At 33.3% G+C, this 27845-nt stretch overlaps 1 protein-coding gene across 3 annotated transcripts; it reads left to right on the top strand.

The window, feature by feature from the left end:
• On the top strand, positions 1-19726 carry LOC120116730 (PRA1 family protein A1-like). 3 transcript variants are annotated; one of them, XM_039137138.1, is made up of 10 exons: positions 1-12; positions 15493-15502; positions 17115-17277; positions 17481-17521; positions 17594-17672; positions 17834-17920; positions 18007-18095; positions 18200-18271; positions 18349-18470; positions 19543-19726. In XM_039137138.1, the coding sequence occupies exons 3-9, from the start codon at positions 17120-17122 to the stop codon at positions 18450-18452; spliced, it is 630 nt and encodes a 209-aa protein (XP_038993069.1). In that variant the 5' UTR covers positions 1-12; positions 15493-15502; positions 17115-17119; the 3' UTR covers positions 18453-18470; positions 19543-19726. The 3 variants fall into 3 exon arrangements, with proteins under 3 accessions (XP_038993069.1, XP_038993068.1, XP_038993067.1); XM_039137137.1 differs by having other exon boundaries at positions 19224-19613; XM_039137136.1 differs by lacking the exon at positions 19543-19726 and adding an exon at positions 18763-18903.
• The last annotated feature ends 8119 nt before the right edge of the window (positions 19727-27845 follow it).

The following is a 27845-nucleotide window of genomic DNA, read 5'->3' as shown; positions in this document are numbered from 1 at the left end:
GCGACTGAAAAAGTTAATTTATATGTATTATAGTGTTGTAACTATTTTAAAATAACTTAAAATTGTGTAATCGGGAAACCTATCTTACATATTAAAAGCGAAACACAAAATGTTATAAAGTGGAACCGGAAAAGTTATCAATTTAGTAACATAACAAGTTGCGCCTAAAAAGTTTTCCAAAATTTAAGCTGATGGAGCATTGGATTTTCCTAATATAAAAAAATAATTTAAAAGTTGAAAATGTTACGAATATATATAAGAAATACAGTTGCGCCTAAAAGTATCACAGTTCAGTAAGTAATAAGTTACGATCTAGAATGTTAAAAATTTTATTAATAAAATGGGTTGTGCCCAAGAATGTCATGGTTCACTAGAAATATGTTATGATCTGAAATGTTTATATTTTTATTAATAAAATAGATTGTGTCCAAGATTTCATGGTTCACTAAGAAATAAGTTGTGATATGGAATGTTAATATTTTAATGAATAAAATGGGTTGCGCCAAAAAATGGCATGGTTCACTAAGAAATAGATTGCGATCTGGAATGTTAATATTTTTATTAATAAAATGGGTTACACCCGAGAATGTCATAGTTCATTAAGAAATAAGTTATGATATGGGATGTTAATATTTTTATTAATAAAATAAGTTGCGCCTAAGAATGTCATGGTTCACTAAGAAATAAGTTGTGATCTAGAATGTTAATAATTTTATTAATGAAACGAGTTTCGTCCAAAAATGTCATGGTTCACTAAGATAAATGTTGTGATCTGGAATATTAATATTTTTATTAATAAAATGGGTTGCACCCAAGAATGTTATGGTTTACTGAGAAAGTAAGTAGCGATATGAAATGTTAATATTTTTATTACAAAATATTGAAAGTATGGATACTTTTCCACAAGTATCAATACTCTCGAAGTAAAAGAAATGAAAAATAAGATGGCTGCAAAGTATCAATTTTTTTCTTCAAAAGTATCAATACTTTTAAATTCGAAAGTTAAAATATCATTTTTTATATTTTTTTAAATTCAAAAGTATGTATACTTTTTCACAAGTACCGATACTTTCAAACTAAAAAAACATGAAAAATGAGAAGACTTTAAATTATTAATATTTTTCCAAAATATTGATACTTTCGAATTTAAAGAAAACATAGAAAATGAGAAAACTGTAAAGTATCAATATTTTTCTATAAATATCGACACTTTCGAATTTTTTATAAATATTCATAACATTTTAAGCTTTTAATTTATTTTGTTATGCTCATGGTAACATAATAGTCAACGTTTTTTTAATGTCAATATTTTAAGTTATAAGTATAAAACCTTTTATTTAATAGAAAAGTAAGACAAAACATATTTCTCATGATAATGTAGTAAGTAGAACATTTTTTATATCAACCGTTTAAGTTATAAGTATGAAATCATTTAAATTATGTAAAAGTAAGACAAAACATGTTATTCATGATAATGTATTAGCTAGCGCATTTTTTAATGTTAACCTTTTAAGTTATAATTATGAAATCATTTATATTATGCAAAAGTAAGATAAAATAGGTTTTTCATGATAATGTAGTTATAACCCTTTTTGTTATGCAAAGTATCGATTAACATAGATTAAGTAAAGATATTTTATATTTCAAATTGTTTTCTTAAATAATTTTTCTCACGATTCACTCAATAAATATCGATACTTCTCTACAACAATCAATACTTTCGAATTAAAAAACATAGAAAATGAGAAGGCTACAAAGTATTGAACTTTTACACAAATACCAGAACATAAGTATCGATATAAATAAAAAAAAGTATCGAACATCATAACATATGTTTCGATATTTTAACTATCGGTCATATTCATCAACGTGTTCAATATCTAAAAGTATCGAACATCATCGTTTAAGTATCGATATTTTAAATTTTGATCTTTTTATCAACTTTTTCAATTTTTAATAGTACCAATCATTACCGCATAATTATCGATATTTTAACTTTCAATCTTATATTCAACTTTTTCAATATTTAAAAGTATCGATAATAATATATTAAGTATCGATATTTAAAATTTAATTTTTTTGTGTAATCTATTTTATTAATAAGAATATTAACATAACATATCACAACCTATTTCTTAGTGAACCATGACATTCTTGGACGTAACCTATTTTATTAAAAAATATTAACATTACATTACAAATGACAACTTATTTTCTTAGTGAACAATAACAATATTAGGTGTAACCTATTTTATTAATAAAAATATTACATTACAAATCATAACCTATTTCTTAGTGAACTATGACATTATTAGACACAACCGGATTTCTTATATATATATATTCATAACATTTTCAGCCTTTAACTTATTTCTTATCATAGGGAAATCCAAGACTCAATCATCTTACCTTTGATAACATTTTAAGTTTCTTTTAGTGTACCTAAAATGTTAATAGTATTCATAATATTTATATTTTATAATTTATTTTTACCTTATATATTTTAATACAAATTATTATGTTATTCCAACTTATAACTTTTTAATTTCAATTTATGATTTTAAGTAAGTTTTTAACCTATATTCTTTTTACCAATCGCGTCATTCATTAACCTTATTTTTGAAAAGTTTTCCTCGTTTTCTATGTTTGGTTCCTGTAAAACACCTGGTCAACGTAAAACGTTTTACGGTCAATGGAAAAGGGAGAGGAAAACACAATATTTCAACTTACCGTTTGGAAAAGAGTAAGTTGTTTTCTAGCTTTCTCCCGTCCCTTGCTCCACACAGAAAACACGGTCTTGGTTCTCCCGTCCCTTGCTCCACACCGGAAAATCGATCAACTGTTTGGAATCATTCTCACCGGCGAGGCGGGCAATCGTCTTCTCAGGTATCTCTCGTTTCATCTTCCTTGATCTCCTTTTCTTGTTTCATCTTTCCCTCATTTTCCATTTTCAATTTCACGACGAGGCATAAAACAAAGATCTGAAAGCTGAAATTGCTCTTCTTCGTGTTGCTAAAGCCTGTCGGCGGTGCACTGAACAACCTTTCTAAGAGGATATCTCTCTCTCACTGCAGTATTGTTTTTTTTCGTTGATTGGGTTTTATTTTTCATTTGCTTGTTTGTACCTTCTTGATTTGTTTGCGGGGAAGCAACTCCTTAAATTTTTGTTTCCAGTATTAATGGAAACTGAGATATAAACAACTATCTATGGAAGACACCGAAAGAACCAAAGTTGAAGTAAACTTAATTTTCTTCATAATATAGAATGAAATAATAGAAACCCTTTGGGATGAAATCAAAATTTGCTTACTTGATCTGATAATTATTAAATGGAAAACTATAAATGTGAGATATAGCAATCCATGTATGTTGGTTTTGTTCTGATTGCAGTAAATGTGAGATATTTTGAGGATTACCAATATGTGAATGTTTTCATACCCACCTGTATTACATTGAATTTTAAAAAAATACACAATTTCTTTAAAGGGGATTTATTTGAGGTTTCTTCGCAACTTTCTTGTTATCCCTCGTATCTTTACTTGTTTTCACTGGAACTAGCCTACTAGGCGTTGCAATTTCACAATCTATATAAGTGCAAACAATGTTTTATTTATTTCAGTTTTCATGTATTGAAATCTTGCTCGAGCTTAGAAATCCTTTGGGATGAAATCAAAATGTTACTGTCAATGTACAAATCTGCTCATTTATCCTTGTAAATATTATAGAGGAAATAAAATAATATAACAATCCATTCCAACCTAAAAACTGCTACATGTTTCCTCTTCAAACGTACCTCTACTAGAAACTCAGATGCCAATTAGATTTGAATAATTACACTTCCTTAGATAAAAACTGAGCAAAGATGCATTCATGCTATAGTTAAATGCAAAACCAAGACAGTGACAACAACAACAACAACAAAACCCAATTCCCATATGCAATGGGTAAGGGGAGGTAGGTAGTAGGCTGCCCCCAACGCCAGGTTGAGAGTAGCTTCCGTGGAAGACCTCTGGCAGTCAGAAAATTAAAAATATAGATAAAATGCAATGCATGTATAAATAAATACATAGTTGAACAGTATTCATATACAATCATTAATATCATATGCGCGTCTGTACTGGGCAGATATCCCTGCAAAAAAAAAAAATCCATGCGAAAAAATCTCTGTATATAGACAGAAACGTAGACCCGACTAATTTAAAAGTGGAGAGAATGATACACAGAAGTCAAACGATAGCAAGCCCAGTTCTAAGCCTTCATAAATACCAATAACAGAAACGAATAAAAATAGAAGTCATGGAATTACTACAAAGGCATTAAAAAAGACAGAGATGATACACCCTAGAGATGTGACCCACACTACTCGACTATCCTAGTCTTAAGTCTCCATACTTTCCTATCAGAGGTCATGTCCTCGGTAAGGGCTAAATCAATCAAATCAGATCTCAAGCAGTCTTCCCATTTTCGCCTTGGTCGTCCTCTCCTTCTGGCACCGTCGACTGTAATCGACTCTACCCTCCTGACCGCATCAGACGGTAGTCGCCTAAGGACATGCCCAAACCACCGTAGTCTTCCTTCCCTCAATTTTGAGAAACAACCACCACCCTAAGGAATCCTAATAGCAGAGTTTTGTCATATCCCACAGAGTCCTACCGCATGTCCATCGAAGCATTCTCATTTCTGCGGTCTCTATCCTCCTTACATGATCCTTCTTGGTTGCCCAACATTCTGATCCATACAACAGCACTGGTCTTATTGCCATTCTATAAAATTTCCCTTAAGTTTTAGAGGCACCTTCTTGTCATACAAAACTCCAGTAGCGGCCCTCCACTTTAGCCATCCCGCCTTTATACGGTGTGTAACGTCATCATCTACACCCCCATCTTTATGTATCATAGACCCTAGGTACTTGAAACAATCCTTTGAGGGGAGAACGTGACCTTCTATGCATACTTCTACATCTTCTTCGTTTTGGTCCCTACTGAAGTTTGAACATAAATACTCTGTCTTATCAATATTGATCCTTAGACCTTTTTCTTCCAAAGCAGTCTTCCAGGTAGTCAGTCTACTATTCAACTCAGATTTTGTTTCAGCAACTAGGATAATGTCGTCAGCGAAAAGCATACACCATGGTACACCGTCTGGTGTCGCACAATAGATGTCGTCCATAATCAAGGAGAAGATGTAAGGGCTAAGAGCCGACCCCTGGTGGAGTCTGATTTCCACCGGGAATGCCTCGGTGTCGCCAACTGTAGTCCTGACGTATGTAGTAGATCTACAATACATATCACGAATCGCCCAGATATAAATAGTTGGGATCCGTCTTGTTCCCAAAGTCTTCCAGATCGTATCGCGGGGAACGCTATCATAAGCCTTCTCAAGGTCAATGAACGCCATGTGAAGATCTCTAGACTTTTCCCTATATTTCTCCATAAGTCGTCGAAGTATATGAATCGCCTCTGTGGTAGACCTGCCTGGCATAAAGCCAAATCGGTTTTCCGAAACCCTAGTAACTTGTCTCAACCTAACCTCTATCACCCTTTCCCATAGCTTCATGGTATGGTTGAGTAGTTTAATACCTCTGTAGTTACCACAACGTTGGGGATCCTTTATTCTTATAGATTGGTATCACCGTGGACTCTCTCCACTCCTCTGGCATCTTGGCAGTCTCTAAAATAATATTAAAGATGTTTGTCAACCACTTAACTCCCTCTTCTCCTACGGCCAACCACACAGTGTTAGGAATTTGATCAGGACTGACAGCTTTGTCCCTTCCCATCTTTCTAAGAGCCATTTTGACTTCCTCAAACCCAATCCTACTTGTAGGGCAGTCATTGGCCGAAGTATGATGGTCGGATGACCCATCAACGGTACTTTCTCTACAGGGAGAGGCACCGTCATTAAATAAGCCAAAGAAATAATTACCCCAAACCCTCTTAATATCATGATCTTTCGCTATAAAAACACCATTGTTGTCCTTAATAAATCTAATGCTACCTAGATCTTTTTTCCTATTCTCCCTAGATTTTGCAAGCCTGAAGATGTCGTTTTGTCCTTCCTTGGTGTCTAATCTCTTGTACATTTCCTCGTATGCCTTATCCTTTGCTATAGCCACCATTTTCTTGGCTTCTCTCTTTGCCTCCTTGTATCTTTGTTTAGCTCTCGACCTTTCTTTGTCGTCATTGCATTGTAGAAACTCCTTGAAGCAAGTTTGCTTTGTCTTCACCTTAGTTTGGACTTCGTCGTTCCACCACCACGATTCTTTATGTTCCTTGGCCTTCCCTGTCGACAACCCCAGGGTGTTTTTGCCCACCTCTCTGATGGAATTTGCCATATTTTTTCCATAACAAATCTGCATTATTTGAGTTTGTAGTTCCAAAACCTGTATTAGACAAAACCTTACTCCTAAAGGCATCAGCTGTCGCTCCATGTAACTTCTTCCAAAGGATCCTAGGTTTACCCAGTTTAGCCCTCCTATGAGTGTTCCGCCCATGCGGTACGCGGAATACCAAAACCAACAATTTGTGTTGCGATGCACATGCCTCTTTAGGGGACACCTTACAGTCAATGCAAGCCCATCAATCCCGATTTCGAACCAGGATGTAGTCGATTTGGGTACAATGTCCCCCGCTATGAAATGTAATCAAGTTCGCATCTCTCTTATTAAATAAGGAGTTAGTGACCACCAAATTGTGAGCAATAGCAAATTCAAGCAACGTACGCCCCTCATCGTTCCTGCTACCATAACCGAAACCCCCATGAACACCCGTCGGTTGTACTACCTATATGGCCATTGAAGTCTCCCCCTATGAAAACTCTTTGGTCCTCCGGAATGCTCCTAAGTACATCATCTAACTGATCCCAGAAGCAATGTTTCTCCCCCTCCCCTAGGCCAACATGTGGGGCGTACACTGAAAGGACATTCACCACTTCCTCTTCTATAATAACCTTAATCATCATGATCCTATCCCAGTATCTACAAACTTCAACTACATTTTCCTTGAGCCTAGAGGAAACCAAGATACCCACCCCATTTCTAGCGTTATCTACGCCTGAATACCACAACTTGTACCCATTACACTCTCTGGCGCGAGCCCCTTTCCACCTAGTCTCCTGAATACATGTAAAATCTATTTTTCTATTATTAAGTGCGTCGGTCAGCTCCAGAAGCTAGCATTTAATGTGCCTACATTCAATGAGCAAACTCTAAGTCTAGTCTCCTTGTCACCACTCTGTCGAGCCCTCCCCCTATACGCCCCATGGGCTCTAAAAGAATGACATGACCTCAAGAAATCATCTTTAGTCGAAGCTATGAGAAACTATGAAAAATGAATCCAAGGAAGATAGAAGATGCACCAATAAAACGCTAGAGAATTGAGGGGTACTAAAAAGCCTAGTTGGTTACTAAGTAGGATTTTAATTTATTGCTAGTAAGTTTATTAACAATTTTAAGATAAATTGTGTAATTGGGATAATAATAAAAATAAGTAAGTTTATTAACAATTATAAGGTAACTTGCGTAAACAGATGAACGGACGTCAATGGATTGAGAAACGAATTTCAGAAAATATTTGAATAGTCGATGCAAAGTTACCCTAGAAATGAAAAATAGGAAGCCAGTCGATGCAGAGTTACCTAGCAGCCACAAAAAATCTAGTCAAAACCAGCTAAAGCAAAAGCAGAGAACAGTAAAACTAATCACAATTTGTGATGGTTTTAACGCCAAACCGATGATCAAACCAAAAATAAATGCAAATATTGTACAGTAGAGAAGAAGAAGAAGCTCACCAGGTGAAGAACTTGAAAGGAAAGTGAATAAAAACAAGAATTTTGGGAAAGATGGAAACTTTAAGGAAATGAGGGGTCGAAGAAGGTAAGACAATCCGATTTTCCCCCTTTTTCCCCCAGAGGTTTATACGTGATTTTAGAATTTGTTGAATTTGAAAACAAGTGAACAACAAAACAGAAACCAGATCGTTAAATGATATTTACAGAAATTAGAAAAGAATGAGAAATGGGATACCGGTCTAGATCTCTCGCTATGCTAATGCTTGCTTGAGGAGTGATGTTGATTTCCTGATTGGTGAGGGACAATGAAATGGAAGTACAGAAGCAGTAAAAATTGCCTAACCGTTCCAGGAACAGACTTAGCAGAAGATTCTAAAATTTGTTAATTTCTCAAATCTCAAAGAAAAATAACCAACTTTTCAAGGGATAAGGAACACAAAACCATCTACGTGAACTTATCAATCTCAAAAACAAAAAAAAATCCAAAAACATATAATTAAAACAGATCAAACAAAAAGAAACTAAAACAGCAAACAAAAGAAATTCAATCAATCAAAACTAGAACACCTGATTCGGAGATAGATTTGGGCTTAAAGGAGGAGAGCAAGCCTGGATCTGGTGAGAAGAGGAACACCGGTCTGAGTACAGGAAATGCAGAACGAAAAAGCGGTGACGGAAAATGTCCCAAGACAGTGAATTAGAACTAAAAGAAAACTAAAGTTTATATAAATTATCACACAAAACCATAGTCTATATAGGAGTAAAATCTTTCATTTTGGTTTATACAAACTTTCCTTTACATCTCCTGATTCAGGTGGTGCTGAAATGACTTGAGTCAACTGGTTTATACAAACTCTCTTGATTCCTTTACATCTCTTAGGATTAATAATACTAATAAGCATGTTACTGCTACTCAAAAGTGTTGTCTCATTGCTGCATATTCTATTCTTAATTCTGTTTTTTTAGAAATCTGGCATAATAAACTTAGGAACCCTTCTGAAGTGCCCTTATGATTCTTTGAAAAGTTGTAACATTTCTTTTCTCGTAATAAAAATTATAGTCTTTGTGAAGAATGTCAATTTAGAAAAATGCATAAGTTTCCTTTTTCTATGTCAATGGATTCATTGTTTATGCTAAGCATGTTGTGAGATTGATTTGGGGAAATTGGGTACCTAACAAAGCAGCTGAAGGATCATTAGATGCACAAATAAAGGAAACATTAGAAGAACCAAGTTAGATTAATCCATATAGGTTCAAAGCATGCTATACCCATTAAAGGAAACATTAAACGATAAGAATCAAGGAAGCATGCTATTATATTAAGCAAATCACCTGGAAATCTTTGGGTATGTTTAAGCATTTCTTCATGATCCATTACAATTATATATGGCTTTATTGAAGAATGACAATACATTTCTCAACTATCTTTTGACAAATATATGCTGGAAACATTATACAGCTGAAATACATACGATATAATTTTGCAACATTCAATCTACAGAAAAATCCATTTTCGATCTAGTCAACACGTCTAAGAACATTACAATAGTATTAGTCCATCTTCGAATATATTTCCAAATTCGGCACTCCCATTGTATATGGCTTACTTCATTGTCATGGAACACACATTAACAGGAAACACTTCATTTCATGCTCAATAGTATTGGTACTCCCAATAGAGTACCGATACTTCCCTTCTATGGTATCGGTACCGAGGTATCGATACCCCCTTCGGTACCGATACCATTTTGACATTATGTAAATTTATATATTGGAAATGGTATTGACACTATACTCTTGGAATCGATACTACCAATTCAGTATAGATATCACCTCAACTAGTACCGATACTACTCTTCGAATTTAATTGCTTTTGCCTTGAAGTATTTGTACTATTCTTCCAGTACCAATACTCCATGCCTAGAAGTGCCATTTTCATTTCAAAATTTAACCAAAAACTAATCTCCTACTTTTACCTCCTTTATCTTACATTATAGTCACTGGCCCGATGATTTGGATGTTACAATGAATGTAGATTGTCCATAATTTACTGATTAGTATTTATTTTACAGTTCAAGTATTCATAAATTATTACGATCATTTCTTTGTAGATGAAACATAATCCTATTCATAAAACAATAGTGGGAGTTGCTGCTTTAGCATTGGCTTTTGGGGTTTGGATTCATAAAATAAAATCTAGAAAATAAATAAGTCGTCAATGTCTTAATTGTATCGACATAATATGAATGCGATCACTTGCGTTCTTTAATTTGTGTGACATCCTTACTAGGAACAATTTTTTACAGTCGACAAGATCGGTGAATGTTAAGGAGCAAGATATCATATTTTTATATATAATTGGTCATAATGTAAGATTTTGAGTGAATGGATCAAGATATTATAGATCAATTAAGACAATTCACCGCTACTTTAGGATTGTGCTGAGGGCTATTTTGAAGCTATATAAATTAGCTATTAGGTTACCCGATAAGTCAACTCCTCCTGAAATAATAAACAATTTAAGGTTTCCACCTAACATTCAAGGAAGATTTCGTAGTCGTAAAGGGGGAAGGACACAGAATGTATTAGCTATCATTACGTTTGACTTGAAATTTTTGTATGTTCTAGCTGGTTGGGAAGACAGTGCGCATGATTCTCGTATTTTAACTGATGCACTTACACACCCAAGAGGATTTAATATTCCAGAAGGTAATAATTAGCTTTAATAATATAAATTAATTAATTTCAACTCATAATATATTAAAGTAATAACAACATTTTGTTAAATTGTATGTAAATATTGTCACATCCTGAAATTCAGGGTTAGTGACTAAATTGCAAGTTTTAAAAACTATGTGCTTGATTTTGAAATAAGTTAAAAGTTCATGGATTTAATTGAAGATATTTGATGTTGGATTTAATAGTAAAGTTGGAAAGTAACAAGGGTATTATGGTATTTTCTAAGAGAAGATTTTTATTATCTCTTATTAAGGAATATAAAAATGTGGGAAATGAGGAAAATCTATCCAAAGTCTTCTTCTTCAGCTTCTTCTTCTCCTCGTAAGTCTCAGTTAAAGGTGAGTTTAATTTCAGTTGTTTAATTCTTAGATTTATAAGTTGATTTTGATCCTTTGAGTATTATATAAGCTTAAGGAAAGCTTATATAAGCTTTAAACATCAAGAATAGAGAATTAAAAAGGAAATTATATGAAGGGTGTAGAAATGAGCTTTTTTTATAAAAAGGTTTTTGAAGTTCTAAAGATGAATTTGACTTGTCAAATGGTTAATTAAGAAGTTAGAGGTGATATAATTGAATTTAGAACACATGGAAAATTTGATGAAATTCTTTGATTCAAGAATTATGGTGAATTATGAGATATGTTGAAGTGTTATAGTATTATAAGAAGGTTTAAATATGTATAGATAAGTTTTAAGGTATAAGGAAGGATTAATAAGTAGAATTTGGGGTCAAAACAAGACATTTTCGTGCTTAAAATGTAATTCTGAGTAGTGTGCATCGATGCATCTTCAATGTGTATCTATGTACTCTCAAATAAATGAATATCGAATGCAATTAGTGCATCGATGCATAAGGAGTGCATCGATGCACCCCCTTAAAATGAAAACATCGAAGGTGATTTGTGTATCGATGCATGGGTAGTGCATCGATGCACATGTTAAAGAATACATCGATGCACTGTAAAATGTATCGATGCACTTCAAAGGGGAAATATAAATAAACCTTTCTTTTGGTCTAAGAAATGATAGATTAGAGTATATCAATTGGATATTGATATGTATCAATGTGTGATTATGTAGATATCGAACATGAACAAGTTCCAGAATGATTATCAAGTTAAGATTTGATCGAAAGAGAGGAAATCGTAAGTGGCTTGGAATGTAGTGAGGCCAAGGTGAGTGCATTTTATGTTTATAAGATTATATGGAAATTGGACTTGTGATAAGTCTATTTTCTATAGTAATAGCTCATTAAGTCTTGATCATAAGTATGTTAACAACATGAAGTGTATGTATGTTTGATTATATGAATTGATATGTTTTTGTATGTGCTATGTGGTTTACGTAAAAACACTATTAAGAGTTAATGAGAGAATATAAAATAAGTTATGAAATTATAGGAATATAGAAGATAAGTCAAGTGATATATGGAAATGGAAATAGATGTCTATGAAGAGTTATATGAGAACAAATATAATTCATATGATAATGAAATATAAGACTATGTAAATACATGGTTATGAGATAAAATATGTAATAATAGGAAAATATGATGAAAGTGAGTTCATGAGAAGTAATAGGAACTAGGTAAACATGTGTAACAATATATGCTTAATAGAAACATGAGTTGGACAAGTACATAGTGGTATGATCTATTATGAGAATTAGTATAATAGAGCTTTTTGATTTAATGAGAGTTAAGGGAACTAAATAAGATTGAATTATAGAATGAAATGGGAATAGTATATTAATTGGGAAACTTGAATATAAAAAGGATGATACGAATATATAAGATAAGTTATATGCTAAAGATTTATGGAGCTATATGAAAATGTTATAATGAATATATGAAATTGAATTAAGTAAATAGATTAAACTAATATATAAATAAAATACTATTAAACGATATATGTTTAGAAATACGACATAGTTTATGTAATCTAAGGGAATACAAAGAAGTGAAGCATAAAGTAGATGATATGACATAAGTTATTATATACATATATGATATATGTTGTCAAGTAATATGAAAGGACTCTGAAAATTTATATAAGCTAAGTGGAAGTGTTCTAAGTGTTTCTATGTATTATATGAAGTATATATGATTATATGTGAACAAGATATGATATTTAGGTTTACATGAACATCTAAGAAATGATCTACGTGATTATATGCAATTTTGATATATGTTATATGCCATGGATCTATGTGACTACGTGAGAAAGAATAGAAGCTATATGATATGCTATAAGAAATAATCCATGTGAATACATGAACTTATGTGAATTGGTAATGTGAATGTATATGTGAATATAAGTAATATGAGCTATGTACTTATGAGATATGAATATGGAACATGAGCTATGTGAAATAAGTTAAGTAATTACATGTGCAAATGGAAATGTTATGTGAAAAGCTATGTGGCTATGTGAATATGTGTAATGGTATAAAAGATAATGCCCATGTTATGTGATATGAGAGCTAGGGGTATAGTTGGCATGCCAAGAGTCGAGGGATTATCAGTGGTCCTTCGGGATAAACAGTGGTCCTTCAAAACAATCAGTGGTCCTTCGGGACATAGTGGTCCTTCGGGACAAATATTCAGTGCCCATTGAGGGAATTATACGAGTTATGGTGATAGCATAGTGCACAACCTCTATGTACTCGCATATATTTAGTTCTCACATGTATACATGGGCTAATAAAGAGATAATATAAATGAACTTGATATGATAATGTGTTTGTTTCCTTGTGAAATGTTATGTGTGATATATGATTGTATAAATGGTAATTATAAGATCATATGATAAAAGGAATCTATGATAGTGATAAAAATGAATATGATGATATAGTTGCTTGATTGTATATGTTATATGATATAAGTGAGTACCTGTTAAGATATATGATATGAACATGAGAGATTATATGAATAAGAGAATAAAAGATATGAATGATAATGATATATATATGTATGTATGTATGTATGTATGTATGTATGTATGTATGTATGTATGTATGTATGTATGTATGTATGTATGTATGTATGTATGTATGTATGTATGTATGTATGTATGTATGTATGTATGTATGTATGTATGTATGTATGTATGTATGTATGTATGTATGTATGTATGTATGTATGTATGTATGTATGTATGTATGTATGTATGTATGTATGTATGTATGTATGTATGTATGTATGTATGTATGTATGTATGTATGTATGTATGTATGTATGTATGTATGTATGTATGTATGTATGTATGTATGTATGTATGTATGTATGTATGTATGTATGTATGTATGTATGTATGTATGTATGTATGTATGTATGTATGTATGTATGTATGTATGTATGTATGTATGTATGTATGTATTATATGTATGTATGTATGTATGATGTATGTATGTATGTATATGTATGTATGCATGCATGCATGCATGTATGCATGCATGCATGTATGTATGTATGTATGTATGTATGTATGTATGTATGTATGTATGTATGTATGTATGTATGTATGTATGTATTATGTATGTATGTTGTATGTATGTATGTATATGTATGTATGTATATATGTATATATGTATGTATATATATATATATGTATGTATGTATGTATGTATGTATGTATGTATGTATGTATGTATGTAATGTATTTGTTACATAAATAAGGATATGAGTGGTATGATATAATATTAGTAATTATTATGCATGATTACAAGTTATAGTTTACATTATATATTTATTTGACTCACTAAGTCATCGACTTAGCGTGTGAGTGTTTCACATGTAGGTTCTGAAAAGCGAGAGGAGAAGTGAAGAGGAGCAAGACAGGTCAGACTCTCCTTTTCACAGATCAGATCAGAATTGTAGTTAAGTGTAGATATTTGGTTGTATATAGTGTGTTGGCATGTAACAAAATTGTGAATTGCTAATGCTCTGATTAATTTTGTTTATTTTGGTCCAACTTGTGTGGATTAACATCTTTTATTTTAATGAAAGTTTAAAATTTTCATGATTTTCTTTAAGAGTCAAAGTTTGAAAAGTCAATGTGACATCTCGGACTCGGATCTGGATCTAATACGGGTTGGGGGTGTTACAAATATTATCTTGCTGATGTTGGATATGGTATCCGAAATGGAATTATCTCTACATATCGTGGTGTTCGATATCATTTAAAAGAGTTCAGTAATCATCGTCCAGAAAATGCAAAGGAACTTTTTAATCTTCGTCATTTATCATTACGAACAATTGTTGAGCGAATGTTTGAAATTTTAAAGAAACATTTTCGTGTGTTAGATGTTGAACCATTTGGGATTTTCAAACACAAATAGACATAGTATTGGCTTGTACTATTATTCATAACCATATAATGGGAGTTGATCCTAATGATATAATTAATGAAAGATTGTATGAGGAACCTGAGCCTTATTCGATAACATCAATGCTTACATAACGAGAAGAGAGAGAAGAAGCTAGATAATGGGCTACTAAAAGAGATGAAATTGCAGAAGCTATGTGGAGTTATTATATAATTAGAAATATGTAATTTTGTTGAATTTTTTTTAGTATTTGTATGTTACGTATGATAGATATTGTTGTTTTTAGTTTGTTGGATATTGAACTTGCTACTGATTTAAGTTCGTATAACATTGAAATTTAATTTTATGGACGTTGACATTTTTATTTTTAAATTGTTGGTATTATAAATGTTAAGTTTTAAGTTTGTTGGACTATGAAATTGTTAATGTTATGTTTCCAGTTATGTTTGAAATTAATCATTATTATTGTAAGTTTTAAAATTTTGCGTTTCATTGTCTAATTGCTTTTTATTTATATGATTATTAGCAATGAGCACATAAAAAAATTTAGGTGGACAAAACTAATGAAACGTCATTTCCTCAAAATACTTGCAGAGGAGGTGCAAAAAGGTAATAAACCATCTAATACCTTTAAATCAGTTTCTATAAAGTGAGTTGCAACATCTATTTTCAAAAAATTTGAAGTCCAATGTGACGCTAAACAAATAGAAAATCATTTGAGGACTGTAAAAAATACATGGAAAACAATATGTACAATTCGTGAAAAAAGTGGATTAGGATGGGACGACAACATGAAAATGATAACCTTTGACGGAGTGACATATGACGCTATAGTGACGATAATTTCTATATACTATTTTTTACTTGAAAGTTAAATTTTACTTTCTATTCTAATTGTGTATAATATTTAATAGGCACACCTGAAATATGATCAATTTTTGAACAAAAAAATTGATTCTTATGACGAGATGACTCTTGTTGTTAGTCAAGAGCTTTTGCTAAAACTTTTGTCAATATAGACTTGGATGATATTAATGAAGGATCAATGTCGTTAAATTTCGACACTCAACATGTAGATGAGGAAAAAACAAATGTATCTTCATATGGTTCATCAAAACGTAAAATGAAGAATGTTCAAGAAAACGTCGAGGATCATTATATTCAGTTTGTAGGTGAGAAACTTGGTGAAATTGCTGAAGCACTCAAAAAATTTACCGATGATAAAACATCTTATCTTTACGAAGAAGTTATGTAAATGGAGAAAGATTAATTTGGTGACAACTTTCTTTATGAGGTCTTCGATTTTCTAGCCAAGAATGAGCTTGAGGCCAAAGCTTTCTTGGCTAAAAAAATAAAGCATAGGAAAATTTGATTTCAAAAGTTTACCTAAAGTTAAGATGTGAAATTTAATATGATGTACTATTATTTATGGCTTAGACAATGTTTTAGTTCTAATGTGTTGTAGTACTAAATATAGACTTCAATATTTGTATTATTGATTTGATGTGTTGTGGCACTAATTATGAATTAGACTATGTATTATTACGGTTGGATATTATTGTTGTTTTAATGTGATAAACCCTTTAATTATATATTTTGACACTATTATTATTATTACATGTTATGTACTATTGTTGTTTTAATTTAGTGTACTATCAATTAAACATTCTTAGGATTCATAAACTTTTATAATATATTTTTAATCAATTATTTATATTATCTAAAGTGCATATTTTTATAAAATATAATTATATATAAAAAATAAACCTTTAAAAATAATAAATAATAAAATATATCCAATATGTATAACTTATTTATTAAAAACATATTTTAAAAATTGTTTTCAGATAATGTACTATTTAAATATTAAAAAATATTTTTTAAAAAATAATTTATATTTCTATAAAATATTTTTCAGATTTTATTTTTTGAAAACTGTTTTGAATCTTACCTTTAGACGTCTCTCGTGAGACCATAGTCATCTGTCTAATGGGTCGTACCCTTAATTAACCTTAGTTTACTTTTTTACGCGCCTCACGGGAGAACTCCCCTTCCCCAACCCGCATATATTTGTGCTCCGAAACTTCTTGGTTCCGGACAATTTTCACTAGGAATCCAAAACAATCAATAGGCTCCCAACAAGAACACTTCACTTCATCAACCTCGATATCACTTGCATGCTAAATTCCATTTCGGTACCATTTTCATTTCAAAATTATTGCTTTACATCGACTGAAATAAACAGAATCAAACATTATCAGATTCAATGGATTGGGGAAAAGTAACCGCCGAGGATCTGATCGATGCATTTCGTGAAGTTGACTGGTCATCACCGCCACGACCTCTCTCCGAATTCTTCTCCCGGTTCACCGTCCCTCGATCATCGGCCAAATGGCACAGCCGTTTTAAATGCAATCTCTACTAGTAATTTTTCTCTTTTTTTTCTTAGAATTTGAGTCAGGTTGAATATTGATCGGTACTGTTTAGTCACCGAGAAAACAAATGAAATTGTTCCAAAAACAAGAAAATTCTTTGATTTTTGATCTTGAGTGTGTTCTGCGAATCGTAGATCAAATGCTATTTTCTTTCAGTTTCTCACTTGATTTTTCTGCTTTTCTATCTTGCAGTTATCGAACCAATTATTTCATTCTGATTGTTCTCGTTGTTGGTAAGTACACAGGCTCGAATTTATTTTACTAGATACATTTTCTTTTTCCTTCTAATTTCTTTGATTTTGCAGGTTTGGGATTCTTGAGGAGGCCGGTTTCCATTTTAGCTGCGATTTTAACAGTGTTAAGCATAGCTTTTCTGAACGATAGGTAATCTACGTTACAAGTATCTGAATTTCAAGTAACTGCGGTTGTTGTTTTGAATGTTACCTTTGAATGGATGGATGAACTCTAATGCTCTAGTATTGAAGGTTGCTATGCTTAGATTTAGTTTTCACATTTATAGTTGCTAATAATTGTTTGTCATATAGTTTTGCTGGTACTTTTAGTGAGAAGGTGACTAGAACTGTGAGGCAATTCTATCCACATTTAGCAGCTAAGATGAGGCCTCCCCTTACGTAAGTTTTATTTACTTCTGACAATGTCTGCAGAGTATATATTCTTGATTTTGGTTCTTAGGTATTAACTTTTCCATTATTGCTAGGTCTGTTATTCGTGGACGTCCATCAACTAAAAGAATAGTTCACATATGTGGTCGGCCTCGTTGGGTTTTTGTCATCATATTTTCTTCTGGTATCAATATGTTTGAGAAATGTTCTTGTACTTATTACAGCAGAGTTAATTAATTTGCAGATGAATGGAGTATAAGACGACTTATTTTACCATTCTTGTTACAGTAAGTTTCATCCTCTGGTATGTATCCTGTGGTCTCTTGACTGTGCTATGGGCACTTGCCGTTGCACTTCTCGGTAAGTCACCCTCGTGTCTTTCTTCCTCATCTCCACCATAAGCTTGTCGTTAAATCTAAAACTCTTTCTCTTTTCAGCCATTCTTCTTCATGCAAGTTTTAGAACACCGAACCTGAAGGCTCGTCTTAACACTTTCCATGAGGAGTTTCGTGCAGTTTGGCGCAATTACAGTGAGCTATGAGCTCACAGTCTATATCATGTGAGTTTGCATCCAATTTTTTATGTTGATTTGCTTTCATTTTTTGTTTATCTAGGGTTTCATTTGATTAAGAGTTTAGTGCTGTTACTCTGGTTTTACTTCTATACTTTCAGCTTTTAACCTGTTGTTCATGTTCACCTCTTTTAATGATTATGGAACATTGTTTATGTTCATGTTACATGCTACTCGTATATTCCATTATAATAGACATTTTAGTTCGCTAACATGATATGCATATGGTGCATTAAGATTTTCTCTTATGTTGTCTCATTATTTGTGTTCTCTTGTCCAGACATGCCTGATGTTATGACACCTTCTCTAAATAATGCTCTACTTGTTGCTGATTCTCTTTAAGTATCATTTAGTGCTTGATTTCCATCGGAGTAGTAATTCTGCTATTGAAATGGAACTTATTATTCTAGGGTTAAATACTAGTTGGTAAGTGCTTTCTTGATTATTGGAGTAGGGTTACTCAAATGATTTGTCTTTAGCTATTGCTGATACATTTGGTCGCTTCCTTGAAGAAAATATGGCTCTAGCAACTCCCATTCCTGTCCCATGGTAAAAAATGAGGAAAACATTGAATTGAATAGAGATACAAATGAGTTATCTTTAGCAGTTCCTGAATATTTTGGTTGTCACGGCCGTTGGGGTCCTACAAGACAATAATACTAGGTATTTTTTTTTATGTCATATGCAACAAGGAAAACAGTTACTTCTCTAATATAATATCACAAGGTGGTCTTGGATTAGGTAAAACAATTTTTATGGACTAGATTCATGTTTATCCCCCTGGTTTACACCGGGTCTAGTCAACTGACCAGGCCCTTCTAAGTTTAACCACTCTCTTGAATCATTGTAGTAGTAAAACTTGGGAGAACTACTTGTCCCAAAATTTGTTGTCACTATCATTTCTGAACCTGATGCATTTCTTCTCTTATAACTTCTATCTTCTACAGCACTTCTTTTATTCATTTGTATTCTGCTTCTGGTACGTGAGTGGTATGGCTTAAACATCAGTACTTGTTGTGGAGTTCATTTTACGACCCTGATTGCCGATATTCGGTTTCAGGCTGCTGTCTATGTTTTTTTCGGAATAATTTCTTTAGCTGGATCAAGGTGAAGAAGGGTGCTGATCTTTTCGTAAACAGAGAAGTTGTAAATTGTCAGGACCTCTCTTTGCCTCTGTAAATCTGTTTTCATTCCTTTTCGGAGAGACCACGGAGGAATTTTACCGGTAGCCTCCTTCAACGAAGGGAAAAACACAGTTCGGATTCCGTTGTAACTGCTGATATTTCTTTTAGCTGTACTTGATTCTTAGTTACTTCTAGTAGTTTAAAGCTGAGAATAGTCGTATAAATATAATAAATTAATATTAATTACATTCAATGGCTTAATTTAATTAATTTTTAATTTGAAATTAAATTATTAAAAAATAAAATATCACAACAAAAAGTATGTCTAATTGTTGTTTCAATCCCTCTAGTATGATGGAATTTAGAATTCAATATTCCTACTTCTGTTCGACTTTATTTGGTCTTTTATGATAGAAATTGATAATACCATTAGTTGTCATTAGAGTGGTGTGAAAATTTATTTACATAACGTTAAGCATTATATTGATATGTAAATTTACTCGTAGTTAATCATGTTGTCACTATAACAAAAAGTAATGATGTTATAACAATAATAAGTAACTGGCATATCAATTTAGAATAAGTATATTATACCGTAACTATAAAACAAAATTGAAAAAAAAACATTTTATCGACTTGAACACTGGACGGGTGCAAACTAATACAAGCCATCGGCTGATACAAAACCAGTAATTTCCTTTCGAGAAAATAATTTCAGTGACCGAAAATGCATTATAATATATGATTTTAATCAATTTTTTTTAGATTTGTGAAAATGACCAACAAATTCGCAACGCGAACTCCAATTTCGCAACACAGGTTCCAAAATCGCAACGCGATTTTTCAAATTCGCAACGCGATTTTCTAAATTCGCAACGCGATTTTCTAAATTCGCAACGCGATTTTCTAAATTCGCAACGCGAATTTGTAAATCGTAACATAGAAGTCAAATTCGCAACACGGAATTTCAAATTCGCAACGCAAATTTATTTTTCATAACACAAGTTTCCTTTTCGCAACAAGATTTTCTAAATCGCAACACAAATTTTGATTTCGCAACTCGATTTTTGAATTCGCAACACGAATTTTAATTTCGCAACAACTTTTATTTTCGCAACACAAATGTTTTGGGTATATAAACTACGCAGCAACAACAACTCATAACCTAAATCCCTAAATCGCAACTCATTCCATCTCCATCTATCACTCTCTCCAGCGACATCCGTTCCAATATCCAACGACATCCTTCCCCATCTCTAATTTTTTTTTACATAATTTTATTTCTATATAATTTTTCAATGATTCTCTCCCAAATTATCAACTATCAACTTAATAAAGGTATGTTTTTCTCGAAGTTAGTGATGATATCTAGTTTATAGCTCGTTTGTTTAGTAAATTAATTTACAATTTGTAGAATGAAATCACCTAATGTTGATCATGTTTGGATAGATTTGTGTTTTGGAGGGTCATGGGAGAATGTTCATGGTGTTTTACAATATATGTCTTTACCCATGAATCTTCAACTAAAACTGTCATTAAAAAAAGTTAACTTATGAAACTCTTTTGTTACGTGTTGCAAAGAAATTGAATTTAGAGCCTCTAAGTGGATTTAGGCTATCTTATCAGAGAAAAGGTAAAGTTTATTTGTTGACCGACAATGAAGATGTTGTACGATTCATTGCTTACATTAGTGTTTCGCAAGATGATGTTACATTGTATGTTGTTGAATCTAGAAGTAGTGAAGTTGGGTCACTAGCGGGTAGTAATCAACTAAGTGCTTCAACCCCAGTTTATGGTGCTCACAATGTACAACGTTGTTATCAACCTCAAAATTTAATGGTTCTACCACAATTTCATCACCAAGAAAATTTTGTTTCACCACATTTCTAATACCAAACACAATATCAAACACAATCTCAAAACCCACAACCTTTCCCTAATCCAAATCTCAATCAACTTTCAACACCAAATTCCGGTTTTCGTATTGACCAGTTAGACGATGATGAGCCAATAGAAAAAATTGTGAGTACTAGTCAGTATTCAAAATTTGATCTTGGTCAATACCCGGACTTTGATCTTGGTCAATACTCTGATTTTGATGACGTTTTAGAAGAAGAAACAGACCCTGCGTGTAATGATTTTGATATTGGTCAATACCCGAATTTTGATGATGAAACAATCGCTGCCTCCGAAGATGTTGTTGATGATAATGAGGAGGAAGTTACGACTGTGAATGAACATGTTGAACATCCATTATGTAATTCATATAACCCTGAAGAAGAAAAAGAACAAGAAGTCCCTGGAGAAAATAAAAAGAAGAAAATGCCACGGGAGTATAGCTGGAATATGCCAGAATTACTTCAGACACCAGAAGAAGAGTCGGTAAAGATAGCAGTTGATTGTTACATAAAAGTTATTCGTATCAAGAAAGATGATTGTTTTGATACAAAGGAAGACTTGAAGATAGCTTTGTATACGAAATGTGTGGAAGATGGCTATCAACTAAAAGTTAACAAATCAAACAAAGATCATTTAGAAACAAAGTGTATGATTGACAAAAACTGTACGTGGCGTATGATTGCAAAGAGGATAAGAGATTGCGAAATGTTTCAAGTTAGGACTTTTATTGATAAATATATATGTTCAAGAACCCAAGTTTTTCCTCACCATAGACAGACAAACAAAAAGGTGTTGGGTGCTTTTATGGCTGAGTTAATGTTTTTGAATGACATGGTATATCGGAGACATGAAATTATAACTGACATGAATGCTCGGTTCAATATTAGTATCTCATATTCTCAAGCTTGGAGAGCCAAATGTTATGCCTTGGAATTGTTGAGGGGGTCGCCAGAAGCATCGTTTGCCCAACTGCTGGCTTATTGTCACAATTTAAAGCTGAAAAATCCTAGGTCGGTAACTCATATCAAAACAGATAGAGATGGACGCTTTGAGTTGCTGTTTATCGCCATTGGTGTTGCGGTTAGTAAATCAATATAATTTTGTTGACTCATTTTTGTTAGTTACATGCATTTCACATTTAAATGATTATATTTCTTGTGTATATTATTTTTTTAGATTCGTTCGTTTATTACTTGCATGTGCCCAGTTATTATAGTTGACGGAGCACATTTGAAAGGTCGATACCTTGGAGTAAACTTATTAGCAGTAGCCATGGATGCTAACAATGGGATACTGCCAATAGCTTACGGGGTTGGCAAATCTGAAACCTCTGATTCATGGACTTGGTTTATGGGACATCTTAGGGATTGCATAGGTTTTATTAGCAATCTGATAATCATATCCGATAGGGTAAACTCAATTGACAACATTATTAGAAGGTGTTTCCCAGATGCTTTTCATGGGCTTTGTGGTGTTCATTTGTATATAAATCTAAAATCAAGGTCTGCTGGTATAAAAAAATCATAAATGGACATACTGGAAGGCTGTAAAAGCTTATCTGGAAGTGTATTTTAATAAACATATAAATTGTTTAAGACGTGTTTTACCTCAATATGCTCAAACACTAGAAGATGTCGGGTTTGAAAGATGGTCAAGAGTACATCAACTTGGAGCAAGGTATAGTTTCATGACGTCTAATAGTGCAGAATCAATCAACGCTCTAAGTCGTCATTCCCGAAAATGACCCATTACTATGTTAATGGAGTTTTTTCGAGCCTCTATTCAACAGTGGTACTACAAGAAAAGAAACCATCAAGGTATTATTTCTTTAAATTCGTAACTTATCATATTAATTTTAAATATTTTACTAAGTATTATTTATTTAAATTTATAGGAACATTGGAACGTCGTGTTACACCATGGACTGAAAAAAAGATAATGAAACGTGCTATGAATTCAACGTCATGGAGAGTTAAACCATGTTCAAACACTTTGTTTGAAGTATTGGATAATAACTTAAATGGTCTTGTCGATCTAAATGCAAAGACGTGTAGTTGTATGAAATGGAAAACATCTGGTTATCTGTGTGGCCATGTTATAAAAGTTGCTCTTCATCTAAACCAAGATGATTCAAGCGCATACGCTATGGATTGCTACATTACAGAAGTATATCGACATACTTATGTCGAGATTGTCTACCCTCTTCCACATCCTTCTAAGTGGGACATACCAGATGACTTACAAACAGCTTTGCCACCAGTCATGGACAGCAGGCTACCTGGCTGACCAAAAAATCACGATCGTATACCGTCTAAGGGTGAAGAGAAGAGGATATCAACATATAGTCGGGGCAAGGAAAGTGATCATACAAGGTTGACCTGTGGATCACCAGTGCCATCACAATCATCTTTTCCTCTAGCAAAATATGTATCATCATCAAAATCCAAAGCTCAAATGGTGTCATACAAAAGGAAATCAAAATCACAATCAAAATCAAAATCAAAATCCCAGTCACAACCGACTTCACCTTTTGGGACTTATTAACTTAGGTGATTTTTAAATGCAAACGTTGTATTATGTGTATTTTATGTGTGAATGCATACATTTTCAGTTAGACATTCATTAGTAACTTGAGTTTGAACATTGCTATGATCTGTTCAGTTGTTATCACTTATCAGATTGTTGTCTGTTATCTTTTTGAAGGTGTTTTCCTTGACTTCGCAACGAGAAAGTCAAATTTGCGAAGGTGTTTAATTGATTTGTTGTTTAATTTCACTCTGCATTATGTTGAAGGCAAAAATGACTAGAAGGTACACTTTCGCAACGCGAAAATCAAAATTGCAACGTGAAAGTCAAAATCGCAACGCGAAAATTAAATTCGCAACAAGAAAGTCAAAATCGCAACGTGAAAGTCAAAATTACAACGCGAAAGTGTACCTTCTTGTCTTTTTTGCCTTCAACATAATGCAGAGTGAAATTAAACAACAAATCAATTAAACAGAAAAACAATTTTTATTTACACTTATCAGATTGTTGTTTGTTATCTTTTTGAAGGTGTTTTCCTTGAATTCGCAACGCGAAAATCAAATTCGTGTTGTGATTGTTGCGAAAGACAAATTCGCAACACGAAAGCCAAATTCACAACGCGAAAGTCAAAATCGCAACGAGAATTTGATTTTCGCGTTGCGATAGTGTACCTTCTGGTCTTTTTTGCCTTCAAAATAATGCAGAGTAAAATTAAACAAAAAAAACAATTCTTATTTACACTTATCAGATTGTTGTATGTTATCTTTTTGAAGGTGTTTTTCTTGAATTCGCAACGCGAAAATCAAATTCGCGTTGCGATTTTCGTGTTGCGATTGTTGCGAAAGTGTACCTTCAACATGTCTTTTTTTGCCTTCAACATAATGCATATTGAAATTTTTTTAAACAACAAATCAACTTTTACAAATCAATTAAACAAGCAAAAAAAGTTCTTATTTACACATCTAAAAAAACAAATCAATAACACATTTAACCCCAGACAACTGGTTGTTTATGCACAAATACATCAATTTCATGCAACTCACTTCAGGATCAGGATTAACCTGCAGAAACCAAACATTTGGTCAAACAACACTTTCTACACATCTAAAACCCAACAAACAGTTTGAATTCTAGGTACTTAACCAAACATTTTCAAACCAACAAAGAGTATATATGTTAACAACACTTGCTCAAACTTACCATTGTTTATGCACACTTTTAGCAGGCGGATGCAGGTAGGCAACGTCTCATATATATCGCTCTAGCCATAAAATGCCGAAACCATAACCCTACTGCACCTCTATCTTTATCTGTGGGAGGTAGAAACTGTTTACTTCCTGTCGTCAAATGTTCCAAGCACATGCATATAAGAGGACCACAATCCCTTATGGCTCCCTCCATTTATTGTGGCGCTGTCTCGTCTCTGATCATTGTAGCTTTGAACTTTTTTGGCTTATTGTTTCCAGATTTAGTCTGATAATCAATCGCATTCAAGTATTTAGCCAAATGAGCGCTCCATCCCTTACAAATAATATCTCTCAAATCAGACAATGGTATGTAATTCAACATGCTGTCATATACAATTGTCTTCAGGGATGGGAGCTGAAGCTCGACGAGAAGCCAATGACGACGTTCCATAACAGGGATAAACACCTGCAATCATAAATAATAATTCAATTGCGCACATCAAATAAAATTTATGAACACCTTTAAAATATTCAAAGATAAATTTAACTTTATCGACCTCCCACCACGCAAGATAAAGTTTAGCTTTTCCATTACCCAAAACATATGAAGCGTCTCTCTGATCCTTCAAGTGAGCTACGTAAAAAGACGAAGGCATAATAGTCCATCGCATATTTTTTTATTTTCTTCAATTTCCTTATTATCAGAAGACGTGACACCCATGCATCAATATGTTGTTTTATAAAAAAATACATATATTAGTGAATTTAATAAATAAATTAAAAAAAATTAATCAAAATACAATATAAGAAGAATATAAGACTTACCCCCCATTCAAAATAGCCATTGTCTTCAACCCCTAATAACACACCCCACCAAGATCGATCAAGAAACAAATGCATATCATCGTCGAGTTTGCATATGTCAGCGTAACACCCCTGGCTCCGCTCATGTAGATAAAAATAAACTGCGATCTTAGCCCAAAGGGTATTATCTAGAATTGTGTCTGATAGTGTTCTCCTCTCCACTTCAGATACTGGAATGGTACTGACCGGTAACTCATACGAAAGCCAACTCTCATCCATCATGTCGGGCACATGAGGGGTTTATCAATATGTCGACATATTATGCCATGTGAATCGGGCTCTTGAACGGTGGGAGGGACCTCTTGAACGATGACAGGGGCCTCTTGAACGGTGGGAGAGGCCTCTTGAAGGATGATAGTGGCCTCTTGAATGATAGGAGAGGCCTCTTGAACGATGACAGGTGAATCGGGATTTTTCTTATGGAGTCTTGGCACTATTGGGGTGAACGGAGACGTAATGACACGTGCACGAAGTCTGATGCGTGAACCCTGTCGTGCAAGAAAAACCCAACGTAAAGCATCTACCTTATCGGGCCGCTAAAAATAAATTAATACATAAATCAGTAAATAAACAAATAAATAATGCTGAAAAAAGGTTATTTGCATTTTTAGTATAGTATTAAACAAACTTACCTCATTGCGTAGAGTATAAACCTCATTCTGCAACAATGAAACAATCTCACGTAGAGCGGCTACCTCACCACGTAAAGTAGATACCTCACCACGTAAAGCACCATTGTCATCACGTAAAACCTCTACCTCACCACGTAAAGACCGTACCTCATCACGCCATGCACCATTGTCATCACGTAAAGTACCGACCTCCTCACGTAAAGCATTGACCTCATCACGTAACTCCCCTAACTCATCCCTTGGAGGTGGAGAACAGGGAGATAAATATCATGGCATCTTTTTCGGTCGCCTATCATGAGGTGATGGTGGAAAAGAGGCTCGATGATGTGATGGAATAGGTGATGGCTCTCATTGTGGAGGTGATGGCTCTGGGTGTCGAGCTGTAGAATCGGCTCGATCAGGTAATGGCTCTCGAAGTGGGGGGTGCTCATCATCCGTGCCATCAAAAAACACTTACTAGCTTGCCACCAATCAGTGGCAAGCTCAGCCTCTGTAATGGATAGTTGGCCTCCTAACAATATAAAAGCTCAAACAAAGTTAAACGTCTACTAGTAATAAGTTGTTTATATATGGTAGTATTTGTGTTAATTTACATCATTTATCGTCGTATATGGTAGTAACTCTTCCCAATCCAACAGTCGGATCCTCATCCAGGAAATAGCCCTAGGAATATCATTTGAATTTTTGATTGCATATGTCTGCATGTTGGGAAAAGCCTCAAATATCCAAATCTACAAACAATATAATACACAAACATTAGTAATTGTTAAATAATTAATTATAATTTTGGAAACATTATATAGAAATTCTTACCTTAAAGGCTCAAATAAAGCCTGCCAAAGTGTATTTGGAACCATGGCCACGCAAACATTTTCGGTCCTCAAAGACAGACGACAACTTTTTTATAGGTAGCTTTCCATAGATATAAACCCCACGAAAATACGTTCTATGCATTTAGGTCCTCTACCAATAATATTAGGTCTTCAGAAATAGGTTGTCTGGCCTCTTTGCCTAAAAATCCGGCATGCAAAAGTAATAAAAGGCATACTCGGATAACATTGAGGTCATCCATCCATGTAAAACTATCTTTAAGAAGTAATCTTTTCAAGTCGTCGACGTGTAAACTAGGCT

This window comes from Hibiscus syriacus, unplaced genomic scaffold, assembly GCF_006381635.1.
Source record: "Hibiscus syriacus cultivar Baekdansim isolate YM2019G1 unplaced genomic scaffold, ASM638163v2 tig00110303_pilon, whole genome shotgun sequence".
In the NCBI taxonomy this organism is placed as follows: domain Eukaryota; kingdom Viridiplantae; phylum Streptophyta; class Magnoliopsida; order Malvales; family Malvaceae; genus Hibiscus; species Hibiscus syriacus.
This window is presented reverse-complemented; position numbering and strand designations above follow the sequence as displayed.

Excerpts from the sequence above, each read along its gene's own strand:
- LOC120116730 (XM_039137138.1), top strand. The coding sequence starts at position 17,120 with ATGGATTGGGGAAAAGTAACCGCCGAGGATCTGATCGATGCATTTCGT. Across the intron at positions 17,278-17,480 it reads TTTAAATGCAATCTCTACTA|TTATCGAACCAATTATTTCA; the intron begins GTAATTTTTCTC and ends TCTATCTTGCAG. Across the intron at positions 17,522-17,593 it reads TCTGATTGTTCTCGTTGTTG|GTTTGGGATTCTTGAGGAGG; the intron begins GTAAGTACACAG and ends TTGATTTTGCAG.